Source organism: Sinocyclocheilus grahami, unplaced genomic scaffold, assembly GCF_001515645.1.
Source record: "Sinocyclocheilus grahami isolate Dianchi unplaced genomic scaffold, SAMN03320097.WGS_v1.1 scaffold535.1, whole genome shotgun sequence".
In the NCBI taxonomy this organism is placed as follows: Eukaryota; Metazoa; Chordata; class Actinopteri; order Cypriniformes; family Cyprinidae; genus Sinocyclocheilus; species Sinocyclocheilus grahami.
The window spans coordinates 557628-577206 of NW_015505714.1; the positions used below are offsets into that span (position 1 = coordinate 557628).

Consider the following 19579-nt stretch of genomic DNA (forward strand, 5'->3'; position numbering starts at 1 on the left):
GTGTATATTAGAGTTTATTTCATTTCAGTATTTGTGTGTGTGTGTGTGTGTGTGTGTGTGTGTGTGTGTGTGTATATATATATGATTGTATGTATAACTTAAATGGTAACAAATTGGTAGCTATATATATATATATATATATATATATGATTGTATGTATAACTTAAATGGTAACAAATTGGTAGCTATATATATATATATATATATATATATGATTGTATGTATAAAATACAATTTAAATGGTAACAAATTGGTAGACATTGTTTTGTGCAGTAAATGAGGAAGAATGTCTGAAGAAAATGAAACCGAATATAAAGACATTTTCAAAAAAAAACACTATAAATTATAAAGTATAAAGACAAGTCAAGTCTGTAAAAGCAACAACATCTGAACACATCTCAACTAATAATAAATACTAAATTATAGTTAATAAATTAATAAAGTGAATCTCTCTATTTCTGCATTTTACACAATGAACAATTCCAGTACTATGTACTGTAGGGTCCACAACTGACGTTCAAATGTAAAACCTCCTAAATTCCTGAAGTAAACCATTTGAGAACCACTGGTTTAGACAAGATCAAATTTATTATATTAATAGGATAATAAAAATCCAATCAAAAAATGATCTGTGACTTCATATGCTGAGAATCGATAGAACAAATGTGCATATGAATTCATACCCACAATCATGACACAGAGGGGAGGAAAAAACTCAAAACAAAACCTTTAGATAGAGTAATAATGCAACCGTAATGGTTACATACTCATTTAAAGCCATAAGGCATAGCCTAAGCTATTGCTTATTTGATTACAAACACCAAAAGTACATTAGGCTCAAATGAGCTAATGCAAAGGGATATTAGCGCTCGTCAGCGGTCAGCGGGCCTAAATGAGATGACATATCTCTACAGACCGTGACGGAGGCGGCGACGGCAGTGATGGCAGGAAGATACAGGCAGCTCAACAGTACCTAATTCACTAAATGTCAAGCTCTCTGATGAAGAATAAAATGGTTCTGAAGTGCAATATGCTTGTGTTTAATGACATCAATAAGCCTTGCAGGAAATTTCATTTATACTACATTATTGCTTCAGTGCCTCAGGTGCTTCTCTTTTGATATATGAGAGAAGAGAATGAGGGGGTCTTGAAAGGGTGCGTGGGTTCTGTTCGAGACGGTCCGCAGCCGTTCACTCTCACAGATATGTGTCCGACAAGATGGTGAGGGGTCTTGTAGAGAAGACGTGTGAATGGGTGCAACATGTTCCCTCATCATGTGCCAATGGAGAGGGGATTGTCCATGCTAACATCACCGGTTGGAAAAACAATATACCGGAATTATAGATCTTCCATATATACTGTAGGCAGCGGAAACAGACAGTATACTCAAATTATTCAGTTCAGTTTATTTAAAAAAATCATTTTCATTTAACACCATTGTATTAGGCTTCTCATTTAAACAATTGCATTGTGGTAAACTGACTTGAAACAGCTGCATTTTGGCTCGTTTTGAAAGAACATGTTTCAATTAAGTAGGCCAAACATAACATTTGATGCTTGTTCAATTTACTTAAGTAAATTAAGTTAATCCAACACAATTCTTTTCAACCACTTTACTTAATTAATTTGAGTTAAAAGTACATAAATGATTTTAGTTGTGTAATTAGGAACAGGATTTCGCCTTCCAATCATGCTTTGCACAGGGCTGGATAGAGAGAGTAAATGTTGAAATAAAATGTTATTTTATGTATTTTTTTTATCCAGATGATAAAATTGGGAGATGTTTCATGTTCTTTTATGTTTGTATTTAAAAGAGTTTCTGGTTTAGTGTTTTTGGGGGTTATCATTGTGGTGAAGTGTAGAGCATGTGCTTGGGTTGAGGACCTGCTAACAAGAATTAAAGTTGTTTTAATAATAATAATAAACAACTACTTTGGGCATGCCATGGATGTGACAAAACCATGTTATGACTAACAATACAAATCTTTACAGAGCAAAGATTTTGTGAAAATTGTTCTTGTCAGACAACTTTTGTAAAAAATTGCCCTTGCATTCATTAAATAAACTAATAAATTAAATTGGATTACTTGTTTTAATTTTTGTTTGATATTAATTTTAGAATAACTGAACTTAATCGTTTTGGATTAAAACCTCAAACTTTTTCATTTCAATTAAATGGCATTGAATTAACATTATGCAATAAACTTAAGTTTACCGAAATAAATTATGTTAATTAAATGCAACATAACCCAGTTACGTGGAACCGGTTGACAAAGTTAAGAAAATCCAACGTATGAGGTTGAAGTGCAACATATTCAGCTTCAAAAGCAATTTTGCTACTGTTGTACAATAACAGACTGCTGCTCTCTTGCTTCATCTCAGTCACAAACAATCTTAAAATTACAACATCACAGCACATTTATTATGTAAATAATGGCTTTAATATTATCTTCTCTCAATGAACAGGGAGAAGAGAAGAGAAGAGAAGAGAAGAGAAGAGAAGAGAAGAGAAGAGAAGAGAAGAGAAGAGAAGAGAAGAGAAGAGAAGAGAAGAGAAGAGAAGAGAAGAGAAGAGAAGAGAAGAGAAGAGAAGAGAAGAGAAGAAATAACATTAAATATTTGCATAATGCACCCAAATATATAGTCATGGCCAAAAGTTTTGGCAGTGACATAAATGTTGTGTTTTGCAAAGTTTGTTTTGCAAAGTTTTTTGATCCTGACACAAAATGACCAGCTACCATTAATTGACTAATCATATCAGCAGCATATGTGAAAATGTGAACGAGTATTAGTCAGGTGAAATCACTATCATACTAATTAGATAGTAAGAGCAGACTGATTGCTATAAAAGGAGGGAAGAAGCACTTTCAATCATTGTGTTCTTGTTAGCAATGGCTACCTCCATCATCGCTTTGCATCAAAATGGCCTCACATGCAAGGAAATTCCTACAAAGAATATTGCACCTGAAAGAACCATTTACTGGATCATCAAGAACTTCCAGGAGAGAGGTTCAACTGCAGTGAAGAAGTTTTCAGGACGTCCCAGAGTGTCCAGCAAGCACCAGGACCGTCTCCTCCTGAGGAGTCAGATACGGAATCGTGTCACCACCAGAGCAGAGCTTGCTCAGCAATGGCAGCAGGTTGGTGTGAGAGCATCTGCATGCACAGTGAGGCCAAGACTTTTGGACAACGGCCTGGTGTCAAGAAGGGCAGCAAAGAAGCCACTTCCCTCCAAGAAAAACGTCAAGGACAGACTGAAAATCTGCAGGAAGTACAAGGATTGGACAGCAGAAGACTGGTGCAAAGTTATTTTCTCTGATAAAGCTCCCTTCTGACTGTTTGAGACTTCTGGAAAATCGATTGTTCAGAGAAGAAAAGGTGAACGCTACCACGAGTCCTGTGTTGTGCCAACAGTGAAGCATCCTGAGACCATCCATGTGTGGGGTTGCTTTTCAACCAAGGGAGTGGGCTCGCTCATAATTCTGCCCAAAAACACTGCCATGAATAAAGAATGGTATCAAAACGCCCTGCAAGAGCGACTTCTTCCAACGATCCATGAGCAATTTTGTGATGATCTGTGCATTTTCCAGCATGATGGAGCAGCATGTCACAAAGCAAGAGTGATAAAGAAGTGGCTCGAAGATCATTACATTGAAATTTTGGATCTGTGGCCAGGCAACTCCCCGGATCTCAATCCCATAGAGAACCTGTGGTCAGTCCTCAAAAAGCGAGTGGACAAGCAGAAGCCCACAAATTGTGATCAACTCTGAGAACTAATAAGGCAAGAATAGATCGCCTTCAGTCAGGATTTGGCCCAGAAACTAATATCCAGCATGCCAAAGCGAATTGCAGAGGTTATGAAGAACAAGGGTCAAAACCAAAATGTAAATATTGACTCATTATATATTTTTCCAATAAAAGCCTTAAACTTATGGTATGCTTATCATTGTTTTTCAGTATACTATAGAAACGTGGGAAATAATCTACAAATACTGAAGCACCAAATTTTACAAAACACTAAATTTATGTCACTGCCAAAACTTTTGTCCATGACTGTACGCAAAGAAAGAAGGCGTGGTTTCAGGTATCGCAGTAGTGTTGTTGCCACCATGTCGTGGAGACACTTTGTGTTTCTATGCAAAAGCAAAACCACTTTATTTGGCCTTCCGAAAGTGGATGCAATCTGTGATTAAGATTCATTTACAAGACTGTTCCAGAACAGTACAACTCAAATGTACAAGTTTGTGCAGTGCATTTTACGGAAGACCGTTTCCTGAACCTGGGAGAGTACAAGGGTCGGCTTTGCACAAAGGCTGTTTCCAAAAAATGGGGCAATTCTAACTTTGCTAGGACAATCTGGAGCTTCTGAGTCAGAGCCCGTAAGTGTGTTTTATTATTTGCTATTGTTCAAATGCAGAGTTTGGTGAAGTGTAGAGTAACGCATATTGTCGTTCTTATGATCACAGGTGCAGATATGGATTTATGTTAACAAAAATAGTATCCTCTGCTCTCTGCTTATAAAAAATAATGTGCTTTATGAACATTAAAGCATGCTAACATTCTATTACACCTAACACACAAAATAATGATCTTTGAATATAGCATCTTATGACCACTTTAATTTGTACTAATGTTTATTTACAAAAACATCATATCTTACAAAAAAGAGACAAGGAAATTGGACTTTTCTAGAACTCATGCAGTGTTTGTAGTTTGTACACATCACTGAGAGCTTGAGAAATGCCCCCCAAACAATCCCTGAGCAGCTCTGGGCTACTTTTCTCTATTCACAAAACAACTTTGAATAGTTCATACATTATTTGTGCAGCATTCAGACAAGATTATTTTCACAGGTTTAACTTTTTGCCCCCAGACTCACAGAACACCCCGTGAGCAGAATTCATACAAAACGTATGTTCAGTGGTGGGAACGTCAGGTTCATATAACTCATTCCTTCATACATCCCTCACAGGTGATGCAATCAAAATGGCTGAACCTCAACATTTCAAACTATCTGCATGTCACTAGCAGTCTCTGAGGGAATTCCTTCAGGCCAACATACCGACATAATCAATTCTCACAGTTAATATCCTAAATAATCATATGGAATATTAGTGCTTACCCTCGCTGCCCTCCTATAGATCAATTGACATGGAGAGGAGCACACAATCGCCTGTCATTGTAATTAGAGCACAGTGCTGTCACATAATTTATATTGTCTTATTAGTCTGATAATGAAAACCCTGCAGGTAAGAACGCCAAGTGCTCCTCACCTCCCCCTCTAAACGTGATGAGGGTAACACAAACCCACTGCAGAGGAGTGCTGTCAAGTAAAGACTGCACCAACTGTGAATGAGGGATTTTTATTTGAATTGGAATGAAAAAATTTTTTTTGGAGGAACAAAGCTAATGGTAGATCGGAATACACAGCCAGAGAATTCCATAGGAAACGATGCAAAAAAAATCAAACACTCTGCATTCACAAAATTCCTGCCCCTTGGCTTTTCCTACTGTAGCGGAAACTGAAAAAGTTAAATTTCTTCCAGCTACCAATACGTGTTTTAAAAGGGTCATAATTACACATTTTCTAAAAGGTATTTTTTTTTACCTTTTTCTCTAAAGTCCACTTATAATGTTATTTAATTTTTATCAAGTTTTTGGCCCAGCACGAACAAATATATAAATAAACAATAAAATATATATATTTTTAGGAATGCACTTACGTTTGCTAGAAAGATACTTCTCTTTCATTAAATGTTGAACCTTTTCTTCACTATTTTTCCCTTATAAAAATAAATTGTACATTAATCACTGACAAAAACAGTGAAACTTTTTTTTTAGGATTCTTTAAATGAATAGAAAATTCACACCCCTCTCAGGTCAGTAGGCCATCCTTATTGTAGAGTTTTACAGTATGATATAATAGTACAGTGAAATCTGATTCATTATGATATAAATCCTTTTAAAACTATTGTGTAGAATTCCACAGATTTGTGGACAGAATCTGTGGGAATGTAAGACTTAGGTTTGGGTTTCTAAGAGGCCTATAACATTAAATGCATAATTTCACCATTATTTCACCATTCTATCCCATACAATCTTCTTCTAAGCTTCCAAAACACTAAACCACATGTCGCGCTGCTGGAGTCCCCCATATAAGATACATAAATGGAGCCACGTCTCATCTGCCAATGATATGGGTCTCAGATAGGACAATGGGTGACCACACAGGGTCAGCTCCAGGCTCAGACTCCAGGAGGGAGTCTGTTTATGGACTTCTGATGTGGCAGCCAGGATCTGGAGGATCAGAGAGGAAGGAAGAGCCTTAGCAGGGGGATCTGCAGGGGGGGCGCCGAGGAGACAGAGCATATGAGAGCAGAGGGGTCACGCTAATCCCCCCACAGACACCGTCCTCTGCCAGCTCACGCACGACGCCACAGCTGAGAAAAGAGGGAGCGTGGGAGGAACAGGCAGAAATAGACGAGAGAAAGGCAGAGACGCCACGGTGGCCTTGACCAAAGCATGTCGTCTGGGTGGGCAAGCGATAAGGTGGACACACACAGCTGAGGGTCTTAATGAAGTGCACTGTTGTCTAAGAAAGTTGATCTGTTTGTAAACTCCCATGCGGCAAGAATCCTCTTCAAACAAGGAGGAGGGGGGCCGTGGGCCCCCTAATGAACGGAATAAGTCAGCGAAAGCGATAAAGCGAGAGAAAAAAGGAAAAAATATATATATACAGACCTCCCACAGCGGAGGTATTAGAGCTCAATCTACCCCGTCCGGCTGACCTCAGCGCTTGGGTGATGGGACATTTGTGTTCCACGTGGGAAAAAAAAAGAGGAGTGTCATATGAAACTTTGACCTCTAGCATGATAGGAATCCCAGGGGGAATTGAAAAATGAGGACAGGTGCTTATCAGGTGGTCCCACTCTGACCCAGAATAATGAGCCGACTGGACTCTGGACAGTGAAGGGTAATCAATACTGCAAGATGTGTTTGTCTTAGCCGCTGTATGCTGACTTCAGATCAGTCGACCGACTGGGTTTTTTAGAGCTACTCACTCAGTCAGGACAGAATGAATGGTTGACTTCAACGCTGTTTGGATAATGACAGTGAGTGAGAGGACGGTACACTGATGGAGTGACAGCACAGGGAAGAGTGGGGAATTACCAACTGATTAAAAGGAAGGAACAAAGAATACATGAAGAAAAGTCAAATCCCAAAAACAGAAACACGCAAACACAAGGTTGAGAAAAGAGGGAGATGTGAATGCTGATTCATGACAAGAGAGGGTTGAGAAATGAAACGGCTCGGTTGGACTCCCCTTTTCTTGTTTTCTTGTTCCTCTTTTTAATATTTAGCTTTTTGCTGTTGTCAGAGAAAGAAAGTAGGTGCCTTTCATGTGATAGTCCCATAAAGCTTCTGTGTGATTCTTCACTGTAAAAAAAAAATCTGTGACATTTACGGTAAAATACCGGCAGCTGTGGTTGCCAGAATTTCACCGATAAAAATATGGTAGCAATATTTTAGGTTTTACAGACTTAACTTAAATTCACAATAAAAAAAAACTTATTCCATTAACTGATGTAATGTTAATAAACCAGCATATTGAAGTACTAATCTGTCTGTCATTCAAACCATTAAAGACAACATGAAGCAACATTCACAAGCATTTAAAATCTATTAAGATCTGAAAAAAAGACTACAGGGCTCGACAATAAGGACTGCCCGATGGCCCGGGGCCAGCGTGAAAGGCGTTCAGGACAGTAGACTGCTTTGTCACTTGTCCGATCGGGCCACTGCAGCGTCGTCACGACTTATCATTTGCATGTGTTTTTAAGACTTGTTAATTTAAAAATTCAAGCGATTAAAAAGCATCTGGGCGAGAAAGACAACTAGATTCAGTACTCGCGCGCTGTGTTCTGTGTGAACAGCGCACAGACAGCCGCGTGAGCCGCCTGAACGGGCAAATACAAAAGTATATCAAAATACCCGCCCTTGCAAGTAACTTTGTAGCTTTAACAATGATTAATCTATATTGAATTTATACACTGGAGTAAGTTACAGATGCACTGATGTACCGGACATTTTTTGTTTTATTTCAGACTATCTTCTGTTCCGTGCTTGCACACAAACTGCACTGCAACCATTTTCCCAATGGCCATTTGTGTGGAAATATTACGTTATTATTATACTTAGTCTGTAAACAGGCGTTAATAGGGGCCAGAGATGCTGAAGACGGACACAAACAGGAGAAAATACTGTAGCAGGCAGAAGATCACTGTTCACGATGCACGAAATATAGGAAGAAAATCCAAATATTGAATTTTATATGAATGTGTTTCTGAGGGGAATGGAACTGACCGTTTTCAGAAATGGCGTTTTCTTTTCATTTTGTCTCTATATGATGCATTTAAATTAGTGTTAATACGCGCAGCGTTGCTGTGTTTACAGCTGTACCCAAGGAAACGCTGTATTACTGTACCATAAGCGCTGTCTGCTGTCAGAGAGTGAATCTAAGTCTCATTCAGCCCACCTGCTGTTTCTGTTTCGTGCAGATGTTTTATGTAGCATAATTTCACAAAGCTAAAAGTCAGGTTATTCTGTTTTTGCTTCAGATTTTGAAATTATACATGGCAAACATTGCACTTTTTTCAATTCATGATTAAAATGCAAGAAAGATCAAGGTGCAACACAGAGTTAAGAATATGCAAATGTTATTTTATTATTAAATGTTATTAAATTTCTGTACCTGAACATCTACAAACATAAAAACCTATTTTTGTGCTATAGGCCTATATTTAATTGTGCTATTACTTGTAATTTGTTCATTTGTTCTTATTTACTGGCTGTCACTTGTCTTTAATGTTTAAACTTTATATTTATGTTTATTTTTGGCTAGAAATTTAAAATAGAGAATTGCAAAATGTATTTGGTATCTAAAATATTGGTGTCATATAAGCTTAATTATTAGAATACAAGATAACAGATCAAAAACAATTATAACAGCAACTATTTTATTTTTTGTGGCAGGGCCAGTGAAAATGTTGGCAGGGCAAGTAAAAATTTGAACCACTGGTCCGACTGGGCCAGTAGAAAAAAATCCTTAGCGTTGATCTCTGGACTTTTTATTTTCTTGTACATTCCCGATTTTTTTTTTCTTTTTCTAAATGACTCAAGTGAATGATTCAAGCTGAAAGTCTTTATAATCTTTCAATCAAAATGTCTTAATATGCTATTTCTCTAAAAATGGAGATTCCGCTCCATTCTGATATGTAACTCCCATTTTTTAAAACCCCAATATCTAAAATTGTGTCCCATCCCTAATTTTTCCCCGTTTCACTGAATAAAAGTTGGGAAAAAACAGGAAGATTCAGACTTGATTTTAGCTGTGATTTTATTAGATAATGAAAATAATATAATAGGCCTAACTAGTTAAGAAATAACATGCTTGGTAACACTTTACAATAAGGTCAAGGTCAAGTTTATTTATATAGCACCTTAAAAGCAACAAGTGCTGACCAAGGTGCTGCACAACCAAAACATCAGAAAAATCAACTAACAAAGGCATTAAGACAATATAAAATTTGAAATAATTAAATAATGCAATAAGTAATGCAAACATCACCAAACAAAGAAAAAAGGAAAAGTATTTTCAAGTTAAGCAAAAGCCTGAGAAAAAAAAGATGTTTTAAGAGATGATTTAAAAGAAGATAACGTAGGGGATGATCTGATGGATAAAGGCAAAGTGTTCCAGAGTGTAGGACCAAGAACTGAAAAAGCTCTGTTCCCTTTAGATTTTAAACGAAATTTTGGGACAATCAATAACTTCTGGGAAGACGATCTAAGCGTTCTCACAGGAGAATAGAAATGGAGAAGATCTGAAATGTAAGTTGGGGCAAGACCATGAAGTGCTTAAAAAACTAAAACTAAAACCTTAAAATCAACTCTGAATTTAACAGGTAACCAGTGAAGTGAAGCTAACACAGGGGTAATATGATCCCTCTTTTTTAAAAGAGGGATCATAGTTAATAAGGTCTCATTTGTTAACATTAGTTAATGCATTAACTAACATGAACTAATAATGCACAATATATTTTATAGAATTTATCAATCTTTGTTAATGTTAGTTAATAAAAATGTTCATGTTAGTTCACAGTACATTAACTAACGTTAACAGATACAGCTTTACGTTTTAATTAACTTAATATTAACTAAGATAAATGAATGCTATAAATATTGTTCACATTAACTAATATAGATAATGTTAACAAATGAAACCTAATTGTAAAGTGTTACCAAATGCTTTACTTGAGAATAATATTCTTTAAGAATAAACCCATGAAATACACTGAAGGAAAGTCCAATTTTATGGGCTTTTGTCATTTTTATTAGTATTTAAAGGTGAAATTATAAAGCTTGAATTTCTTTTTATTTAAGTTTTAGTAATTTTAGTGCTTCAACTTATTTTACTTCAGTTAGTTGTCAAGGTCAATATTTCTAAGTTTTTCATCCAATACTGATATTTCATTTTATTTTAGCTTTATTTCAATCAATGAAAACAATTTGTAATAGTTTTAGTTAGAATAACAATATTGATTTCATGTTGTCTCTATAAACACAAATTCAGGTTTTATCTCTTGCAGCTGGTGGAGGAACATCAAATGCGTCGACCTTTGAGGAAGCACCGGTTCCTAAATCAACAGCAGCCATTTTGCTTTACTTTTACAGGAAAGCTGTTCTTAACATAAAAACAAAACAAGCATGACTGGTGCTGTTGCTTGGGCCTGCAGTCACTCAAGCAGCAATGTCCCTGTGCAGTGTGTGTGTGTGTGTCTATGTATAGGACATGAAGTGTATTTGTGTTTCCTCACATAATGAAACAGATGTAACGTTTACAGTAACATGACTTTCACTCATTTTTAGCTCAAATGTTGCAGTACAAGTTATGCACCAAAGGTTAAGTTAAAGTCCAGCCTGCATCCCTTCCCAATCCTATTAAACTCCTCATATGTCACTGTCCTTTCAATTAAATGTAAAAAATAATAATAATAATAAATAAATAAAACTCCCTCTGAGTCAATGTCACACTCTCACAGTATAAAGCCAATCAGCATAAAATGAAAGCCAATCAGTATAAAACAAAATTTTCTATGAAATCAAGCCATCTGGGCAGCCCTTCTTCATTAGAATACTGTATGTCTGTCATTCCACAGATGCAGAGAAAGATCCTCATTTATTAACAGCTTAATGCTCTCCCATCTGGAGTCGAGCCCACACTGTGTCACCTAGCGCTGAGAACATTCACTTACAGCCCTCCACACACACACTCTCTCCGTATGTGTGTGTGTGTATAAGGTAACGTTCATGACCCTCCGCCCACTGCGAACATACCAACATGGTCCCACACAGTACCTGCCACCCACACACAAACTCACACGCCGTCAGACACAAAGTGTGAATGCATAAACAGCATTGTGCTGGCAGGGAGGTCAGCAAAATAGCCAGGTAAACACACAAAACAAAACAATTGCATATATTGAGGGAGAGACACACATTCACAAAAGGCAACAGACACCTGCCACTATGATAGGAAAGACACACATTAAGAAATGCTTGTGTACAATTTTAAAAGAAAAAAAATCCTAATTATATGCGCGCAGAGCATCTGAAGCCCCCCATGCCATCCCCCTCCTCCCCAGCTAACATGGTGATACAGACACACACCCCTCTAAGGCAAACCACTTGCCAGTGTTCAGTGATGCAAACCAGCCAATGATCTCACACTTCTGCATGCGTGTGTCTGCACACCCCCTAATGATGATCCCACCGTGATATGAAGAGAGAGAAGGAGAACAGCAGAGAAGTTGGCCAATACAAATAGATGATGAAGTGATAGTGAATGACCCTGAGTTTCAGTTGTGTGTGCAGATTGCATTCAAAGATGCTGGAGAACTGCAGTAGAGCATTTGAAACCAAGCTGCAATACACAGGTATTGCATGTTCAGAGAGAGTGTTTGGAACCAATTCTTAAATCATTTCTACACCTAATTAGATGATTGATTGAATCCAAGATGCATAATAAACAATATGAATTTTAAGGATTATACATTGCTATTAACATATTTCATTCAAAAGGCAATGAGGTCCATTGCTGTTCGGACTGCAACGTCCCAAAATATCTTCTTTTTGTGCTCCAGAGAAAAAAACTAAAACATGAGGGTGAGAATGATGACAGAAATTTCTTTTTTGGATGAACTATCACTTGCCTAATTATAATTCATTCTATGCCTAATGTCTCCTATATTTCCTTGATGGGAAATGCAAAAATAAAATTAACTATTGGACTGAATAAACTAAGACATTAGTATGCCAAACTTCAACCATAATGGTTGCAGGGAAATATGAAATGTTACTCCTTGTACTTCACCAACTTTTTTGCGAGGAAACTTCTTCAATGCGTTATTTTGTGGGGAAAATCCTTGATCGTTTTCTTTGAAAGGTGGGTTTCTCTTTGCCAGAGCTTCCTTGCATTATTTGAAGAAATCTGGCCTCCGTTTCATATTTTTCAACAAGACCAATGTAATATTACTTTCTGGATTTGGATATAAAACTCACTATAGCTATTAGGTATGTCCCTGACACAGTTTACCCTTACACATTTGACACGCAACTACCAAATATATGAATTTTAAATGGATAATAATTTGTCATTCAATTTAGTTGAATTAATAGTTTACTAAAAATTTTCCTTATTTCTCACTTCTTTGGCAATACAAGTCATGTTACTAATAATCATCAAACCTTATGGGCAAAGATGTTTTTGCCTGAGTCTCTCTCTCTCTGTCAGGGTAAACCTGTGGTCCAGCAGCTCATTCAGGCCTGGCTGAAGTGCAAATTGGACATCTGTGCTACCTCCAGTCTCACAAAGACTCTCGCCCACTTCTGTACCCCACATTCACACTCTCAAATCTGAGAACGCTGGAACACAGGGGACACACACCACCAATAGTGGCATTCACAGACACAAGACAGAGATGGTCAGAGCAAGAAATCAAGTTTTCAGCTGAATCGGGCCTCTGCATGCATTATGGCTAGAACCGCACTGAATTCACACACTTTTGTCACATTCTTCTGTGCTGATTGCAGGGGGAAAAAACAAAAATCCTTTGGATAGATTCAGATATGGTGATGTATGTTTAACAGAGCTGAGAGTACTACATTCTCACTGGTAGCTGAATGTATTCTCAAACTAATCAATCACTGCATTTTTTACTTTTACTTTTTACTCCATTTCTTTACCATGTAGAAAAAACTAAACGAGCATTCTAAGAGAGATACAGGTCTAATTTTGTTTAAATTATTAATATTTTATTTATTTTTATATATTATGGTAACATATTTAGAAACCATGGTATTTATATGGTACTAAAACAATACCATGAAAAGAAAATACAGTTGATGTTGTTGTTTTTTTTCTGGCCTCCATTTCAAGTGTTTTAACAAGACCAGTGTAAAAGTACTTTCTGCACTTGTATGTAAAGCTTGAACTTTAGAACAATAAACATCACTGGCATGGTTTTGTACCTCAGATCTATTTTTGCAGAGTAGCTAGACATGACTTAAGGGCTAAGGTATTACTATTTTCTTTCTAGCCTGTTTAATGAATGCAGGCTACCACAAACCATACTTTAATATCATGTGCCACACCAGTGATTTGATATCACATGCATCTATATTGCACACATACATCCCAAAAACAACCAATACTGCTCAACCGAATCCTTTAATATTCAAAACAATATTACAAAATCCAACCTGCTTTCACTTCCTCTATTTTGAATTCACTCAAGAGAAGTTCATGAAATCTGGTCACCCACTGTTCTGCTCCGAAACTTTTGCTTTATGTTTTTAGCCACATAAACAGATATGCAATGATATTAGGGAATAGGGGAGAAGTGTTTCGTTTTGTTCTTAAAGGGCCATTTCTCATAGGATCATACCTAGACCAGAAATAAAACGCTCACATAATCCTAAAAGAGTCAATCTCTTTCCTTTGAACATCAAACGAATATGCACTACAAATAAAGCCAAAGAATACAGATGTAAATGAACAAAGATAATAGTGTGCACAAATTAACTTAAGACTCAGTGAACTGCATTTGAACTTTCAAAGCCACATGCAGGCTACAGCAGAAAAAGAAACTTTCCTGAAGGCACACAAAAGTACACACACAGTCTAATAAACCATCAAAATATGAACAATCAACACTCTTAAAGCTTATAACATGCACACAGCCCCGGAACGCGACAGTGGAAGGGGTTTGGAAGGAGTGGTGGTTGGTAAAGCGTGAAGGTGTTGAACAGTGAGAGTAATGTAAATCAGAGCACAGAGCTCACTCAGACAAAACACCACAACCAAAAAAAAGATAAAAGATGGTCTATAATGTATCAGAAAGACCACGTTCTCACCTGAAAATGTTGAAAATTCATATGACTTGAATAACAAAAACAACGGGCTACTCAAATATCAATACACCACTGAGCTAAAATGTATATATATATATATATATACATTAAAAATATCCCTTTTGGTAAATGTAATGCATCCTTGCTGAATTAAAAATAATACTAATTTCTTTAAAAAAAAAAATAAAAAAACCTTACAGAGCATAAAATAAATAAATAAATCAATACTCAAATATGTTATGTGCTATTGAATTAATGCATATATAATTTCACAAACTGATCTATGAATATAACACAATATCACCTTTTTATATAAAATGTTTTTAAATGATCGACATTACCTCTCCCAATGCTTCATATCTTTTCTGGTTCCATCTATGCAGGTCCTCTTTATAGTTGAAGACAAACGGCTCCCCTGTGTGTATGTGTCTCAACTGACCATCTGCAGAAAATAAAAAAAATATACACAACTATACAACTTTGTAATGAAATCATAAAAAGTGATGTCTTTAAAAGCTTCAGAATACCTACATTTGGTTTGTGTAGGAGGTCTTCCATAAACAAACAGTTTGTAACTCATTAAGAAAAACAGCCCACATTTATTCTGCTATATGCATTTCCTGCTTTTGTCTGAGACCATACTCTATTCATTTTATTACCTAAAACCTCCCAATAACATTTTTTTCACAGTTCTACTTCAACTGCAGACGAAGGGAATATTAAGGACAATATTAGTGCAGAGTATCTTGAAGTGGAGTGCGAGGGATGGCATGAAGCCAAAGCCTTTGTGAGCCAACAAGACATGAATGTTTTCCAACATAAAAGTAGTGTCACATTATTCTTCAAAAGTCATTCTAATATGCTGAGTTGATGATTTGGTTATTATTATCCATGTTAAAAACAACTGTGCTGCTTATTATCTTTGTGGAAACCATGATACATGTTACATGATTATTTGATTAACAGAAAGAACAGCATTTAACTGAAATTGAAATCTTTTGTAACAATAATGTATTTACACTTTTTATCAACTTAATGCATCCTTGCAGAGTAAAAGTATTCATTTACTTAAAAATAAAGAAAAGAAAAGAAATCTTACATACTCCAAACTTATGAATGGTACTGTATATTAGATATATGGTATATTGTACCACCCAATATCATCACTGCACCAGTACCACAAAATAATTAATTTTTTTTGTAAGGAATTAGAGGGCACCAAACATTCCTAGTAATACAATTCTATTCCACCAAACAATACAACACTGAATAACATAAACAGAGAGAGTGGTTGCTAACATTTCTGAAAGGACTTTTAAGAAAGATAGACCCATCTATTTTACTGTTGACACAGAGGCATAATGAAGCCTAAAACCAGTGTTAAATCTAACAGTGACCTCTCTGATTGCCAATGCGTGAAGTTAAAATATTCAAAGCATACACACTTAACCCAAATAGCCTTGGGGCGTCATACGTTTGCAATTACCCTAGCGCATGGCTCCACAAAAAGAAAAACAGCTTTGAAGATAAAAGATTGCATAAGCACTTTCATTCCCCTCATTCTCAAAGCTCCGGCAATTTTTGCACAGTTAGCAAGCGATAAATCCAACATGGCTAACTCAGAGAGTATTACACTATCCGCTTTCATCGTTAGCTGTTCAACAACATGTACCACTAAAAGGCCGTATATCAACAATGAACTCTGAAAGCATGACCGCTCCTTTGAGATAGGATGGGAAAGAGTGTTAGAGAAAGTGAGTCAGTGGAAGGAAAGAGAGCAAGAGAGAGAGGGAGTGAGAGACGTAGCATGCGCTAGTACCTTTAAAAATCAATTATGCATTCACAAAGGGGTGAAGAGAAACACTACTACCAGAAGTGCCTAACAGAAGGAAGAGGGGATCTAATGAAACCAACATGCAGTGGAAGTTCAGCTCCATCGTCTTCATAACACAGGCTCTCTGAGGAATACCCCCCTTCAACTTATTCTCCCTGCTTTAACCTGGCATAATTAGCATGCTTTCTCGATTTTTAGCTTAATGAGGTATACATAGCCTTGGATTTCCAGTAATGAACGAGCTGAAGGCAGACTGGGATGAAGTCATCATGCCACATGGATTTGTGTGAAAAAAATAATAAAAAAAGAACAAGAGTTTTTTTTATTTTTACATGGCAAATGACATATCCTCGCCTTAAAATGATTCTTTTCTGGTCTTGACCTTCTCAACTGTATTCAACAATCAAAATCATAATGTCAGAATTTTTATATAATCACAACATTTGTGAAGCTCTACTTCTCAACCCTGTTACCAATGTTAATGAAATGAAATTATTAAAATTAAACTAATATTTGACTTTCATTTATGGTAAATATTTATCAATAACCACAAAACAACTACCCCTAGTGAATGAAAACTTCATTTAGGCAAAAACTGAAAGTAATCTTATTTAAATTTACTTATAAATAATTACATAATTAATAATTTAATTAAAAAAAATCGAATTTTTGATGTTTAATAATTATTACATCACTCAAATCAAGGTTTGAAACTATATTTACATGTCCAATTGGTATTTGTCTCATATAATATTCACTTTAACCAATAACATTTTCTAAAGGCTATGCACCCATTAGTTAACTTTTGTATCCGATTTGAATGATTATTGCTAGAAAATAACTCAAATCACTCAAATCAAGGACTTAAACTATATTTACGCATTTACATAAATCTGCATTTGGCTCATATCAAGTTTAGTTTAACGATTAACATTTTCTAAATGCGCTGCACCCCATTGGTTGACTTTAGACCCTATTCTGTATTCTATTTGAGCAAATCGACATAATCCCTACATTAAAAATGTAATGTTCAAGACTATACTTGGGCTCAATAGCCATTTTACATTCATCTCAGAAAGTGAGAAAAGAAATTACAAAGTGAAACTTTCTTATAAAATCGAATAAAAGTGATACTCTTCACTGGGAGACTGATATAAGGTATTCCAGACACTAACAGGAGGCGTTTTAGAGAGAGGAGCAAGGTTATGCAAATCTAGCCGTCAAACAGAGCACAAGGCTGAGTAAGCCACTGACAGCCCATAGCATGCACAACTTGTCCATTCAGCTGCCACAGACTCCAGAGACTCTGAAACAGACAGCGCTATCACAGCCTGCTGCCTGCTGTCAATATCCAATGCAACCCTCCGCACACTTCTAATGCATTAAAGACCTTCATAACCACAGACAAGTTACGAAATCATGTTATTAAAGTACAAGGCCAAACGCTATTTGATGGTCTAGCTGGCATGTATGTCATAGAGTGAAATAGTTTACTGTGTCTAAAAATGTTTAGAGTAAAGACAAGCAAAAGGTCTTACGTTCATTGAAGGCATATTCAAACCCATCCAGAGTTTCAGGAAAGTTCAGTGGAGGCTCGTCTTTTTTCATCAGCTCGTCTAAATCGATCCTGGACAATAAATCTAAAAAACAAATTAATATACAAACAATCAAATAAATAAATACTCAATAAGCGCACACAACCCCCCCCCCACCCCCCACATAATTTAATTTATATTTTTATACATATGCATGTATTCACGCACAATGTGGCTTTACCTTTTAGTGCAGTCGTTTTTTCTTTTTCTTCTTGTGCCAAGAGCTGGGCCATAGTTATCCGAACTAAACAGAAGAGGAAGATGCTGGCTCTGATAGGCATGGACACACCGCTACAGAAATATTACTGCACGTCGCTCTGATCAAGAATAAATAAAAATTACTAACCAACAAGCTTCTAATGCTATGACCTTTACTGTCACAACACAATCAAAAAACATTTGCCTTGCCTGTAAATTCATTAGTATGAATGCATATAATGCATTATAGAAATGTCTATTAATGCATTGTAGAAATTATGTCATATTTACAGCAACTATAAAGCAGTAATAATATAATAAATATTTCAAACATTAGACTGATTGTCAAACTGCTGCAGAGGTGTTACAAATCATTCAAATAACATCATAGATACGGTTTCTAAACAACTTTTGTAATTAAATTACAAAACATTAAAACATGATTACAACATATTATGCTTAACATATATCAGTTAAATCATGTGTCAATAATATTAATAGTGTCAATAATAATCATAATGTTTTGGGACAATGCACACTTGTTCTGTGACAGACTTTTTTCTGACAGACAGCAATTTTGAGTAGTGCAAATGATCAATAATAATAATTTGATTATATACTGACTTTTACAATTACAGAAATATTGACAGTGAATGTGTTGACTTGGGGAACGTAGCTTCTAGAGTTTCTAGCTTCTAATGCTACGGCTCTGACTGTAACGCTGAGTTCTGTTCGTGTGGAAGCAGTCAAACCTAAAAGTCGTTGTGTTGAATCTAATCGTAGTTTACTTCCAGTGCACTTTGATGGTCTTTATGGTGGTAACTAGCATTAAGCTAACAGCTTGATTCAGCTCTAAAACCAAGCGTGCTGAACTGAGAGACTCACATGCACCTGAATCGCAGTGTCTGCATTCAGAGAAACACAGTAAAAGCAGCGATCTGCCGTTTTCGACATGATCGGAGCATGTAAACATAGTAAAAGAGTCCCTGCGTGGACCCCAGCCAATGTTTATAAAGCACTACTCATCAGACAGATGGGACAATAACTTCACAAAGCACAGCTATTTCAAGCAGCGAAACTGGTCACCGTGCAGAAGAGCTAGATGAAGACAGTGGGAGAGGTAAATATGGATTTGCATGCATGTCGCTCCGCTCACGTACCATAACAACAAGCACATGTGAGATTTCACACATCCTGCTTCCTCCTTCTGCCAAACAGGAAGACACGCTTCCGTCTCCTCGGAAACGGAAGCGTTTTACACACGCGCCAGCTGATTGGCTGGATTTAAACAGACAGCGCCGCGTTTCACTCAGACACAGAAGAGCTGTCATTGCGCACATACATACACACACGCTTTCATTGCAATAATACTTAATAAGCTTCAGCTGGCGATGTTTTCTATATACCTTTTTTTTTGTACGATGCATGTTCAAATACAGTTTAAATCTCCTGAAAGAAAAGATCACGTCTTTGTGAAGGAATG

General features: G+C 36.5%; 1 protein-coding gene across 2 annotated transcripts in view; it reads right to left on the minus strand.

Annotated features, from left to right (window-relative positions):
* arb2a (ARB2 cotranscriptional regulator A) overlaps window positions 1-19334 on the minus strand; it is a 107851-nt gene extending 88517 nt beyond the window's left edge. The window contains exons 1-4 of one of the 2 annotated variants that reach the window (XM_016238297.1): window positions 19183-19201; window positions 18080-18142; window positions 17842-17943; window positions 14811-14911 (exon numbers count right to left, since the gene is read on the minus strand). In XM_016238297.1, coding sequence (XP_016093783.1) covers window positions 14811-14911; window positions 17842-17943; window positions 18080-18131 — 255 coding nt within the window. In that variant the 5' untranslated portion in view covers window positions 18132-18142; window positions 19183-19201. Of the gene's footprint in view, window positions 1-14810; window positions 14912-17841; window positions 17944-18079; window positions 18216-19182; window positions 19202-19256 lie in introns of those variants that run through there. The other variant, XM_016238298.1, reaches the window with a different exon arrangement.
* Window positions 19335-19579: the final 245 nt, after the last annotated feature.